We start from the raw sequence: 2,272 nt of genomic DNA, 5'->3' as shown, positions 1-2,272 counted from the left end.
TCCGCGATTAATGTGTCTTTTTCTTCGAACGCCGGGAATTCCTTCAAGTTCATTAAGGATCTGCATTCCTCGACGGCTCGCCAATATTGAAGTTTTTTCGCATACCATAGGTATGCGGAAGTTTTCATTGATATGGACAATTCTTTGTTCAGTCGCTAGGATTCGAATCCACACTCCCAGAGGGAATCTGATTTCTAGTCAGACACCTTAACCGCTCGGCCACGACTGCACGAAGTTGTATCAGAATGAGAAAAAAGTTGTAATCAATTCCATGGATTTTTAAAATAATCCGGTGAAGTTGTACCAGAAAGAAAATAATTTCTAAATGTAAAATAAATTGCTTTCATTTCTTCTTGCACATTGTTTTCTGTTTGTTTTGTTTGTATGTAGACATGCAAAAGTGTACGATTCGTTAATTGCCACAAAATTTGGAAAAGTCTGCAAAGTTGAATAAATTCGTTTCATTCATACATTTATCGTATTTATTGGTATTTAGTTATATTACTCTGAAGGGATATTATGTAAATTTCGATTTATGGCAACATCTTTCGCGATTTGCAATTATGGCAACATCACGCTTCTTTTTCTTATATCTCAATTGTTTTGATTTCCTTTCCTTAACAAAACAGCACGAAAAATGTCTGAAAGAGGTGAAGAGAGCAAAATATTAATCTTAGTGAATCGTAAAATTATGGCCTTTACAATGTTTAGTGATTAAGAAAAAAACACATCAGTTTAATAAACATAACAACATTAATATATTTGCTCTTTTCTTACGGCATTGCGGTACAGGACGTTGTGGAACCGCAGGAGGACGATTTCGCATATCGTTTAGTTTACTGTAGGCGCTGTGCTGAACGGTGCTGACAATATTGGTATTAGTTCCTAAAGCTTACAAAATTATAAAGTTAATTTATTTAAAAAAATTTTTACAGTTGCCAAAAATCTATATGTAATTGCTGTGCACGGAATTCGTGGTCGCTTGAATCGTTTACCAGCTGCTGGCGTCAAAATGGGTAAACCTGAATTGAGGAAAAAGGTACGTGCAGTGAATAAATTTAAAAATATTTCAGAATTGTATTGAGTTTTGTGGAGAAGCGGCCCATTTTGAAACAGTTCGCGTGTGATTCGCGTAGCGAATCATTTTCCTCTCTTATTAAAAATTTTTAACTTAAAGCTTTACTTTCTCATTAATGGCTGTGTTTCCCCTTTTGGTTTGATTTTAAAAAACATTAAGCAAAGCTACAATTGCCAAAGAGCTATACAAATTTTTATTGAGCAAAAACCTTTCCTTCCACTAATTTAATAGAGTTGTTGTGGTGTTTTTGCACCACATTCATTCAGCAGAATTGTTGAGGTATTTTTCCACCACTTATTCTCATTTAGCAGAATTGTTGAGGTATTTTTGCACCGCTTATTCTCAAAATTCATTCATGGATTCATTTGTTTTCTATTTTAAAAATTTGTATAAAAGAAAAGTAATTTACTTTCCTTTCAGCTGTAGTCATACGGCAGAGAAAGCCATTCCGAAGGATGGGCGGCGTTTTGAGGATAACACGGGGGTTCTAGCAAACAATAAAGGCGAATTGAAAAATTCCGCTATAACTGGACCCGTTGATGTCCCTGCGCTCTCTGAAGTTTTTTCCTGTTAAAAGTATGACGAGTATATAGCCAATAGAATTAGTTCTATGGCTACTGCCGTTGTTGCAGGAACCTTCTTCTCTAAAGAAGGCAAGTTGTGCCAGTACGGTCGCCTGCACGCGCTTGCCTATATTCTGCTCGACCATATGGTGCCTCATGCCCGCGTAGAAAACCTCGTACGCTTCCTTAAATGCTGCATGGACTTCAAGCTAACCCGCTTATCTCTCGCAACTTACGACCTCGCTTCTCTTGGCAAAAGGCATCTTCCTCCAGCGTGAGATCCTGTAAACATGCCTCGCATCCCAGCTGTTCAACGATGCATCGCGCTATTGCGTATCCTATGAGCAGCCGCAGGAATTCTTCAAGTTTGGGTGTCATCCGCCGGAGGATCAGATGGATGCCGAATGGTACAAACTCGTCTTCGGCCCTAGAAGAAAAAATGAATACATGTTCGATTTTGAACTAGGCACTCATGTACACCTCGACGCTGACCGGCGTGGGGATTACGGCGATGCTAGGCCCTATTTCTTCCTTCACCTTCACCATGACAATCGGTAAAGATAAATTCAAACTTATCATTGGAATACAACGAATATTGCGAGGAGCGGAGGAGCTGACGTCTTAGTAAACC

General features: G+C 38.7%; 1 protein-coding gene across 1 annotated transcript; it reads left to right on the top strand.

Annotated features, from left to right (window-relative positions):
• The first annotated feature begins 637 nt into the window (after positions 1-637).
• Positions 638-1,645, top strand: LOC119643045 (60S ribosomal protein L23-like). The gene is given in 5 exon segments (XM_038042401.1): positions 638-650; positions 793-837; positions 840-875; positions 936-1,039; positions 1,499-1,645. Coding segments are annotated over 5 exon segments (204 nt in total). The 3' UTR covers positions 1,505-1,645.
• The last annotated feature ends 627 nt before the right edge of the window (positions 1,646-2,272 follow it).

This window comes from Glossina fuscipes, unplaced genomic scaffold, assembly GCF_014805625.2.
Source record: "Glossina fuscipes isolate IAEA_lab_2018 unplaced genomic scaffold, Yale_Gfus_2 44396, whole genome shotgun sequence".
Lineage (NCBI taxonomy): Eukaryota > Metazoa > Arthropoda > Insecta > Diptera > Glossinidae > Glossina > Glossina fuscipes.
Note: the sequence above shows the minus strand (reverse complement) of the source record. Positions and strands in the feature narration are given on the sequence as shown.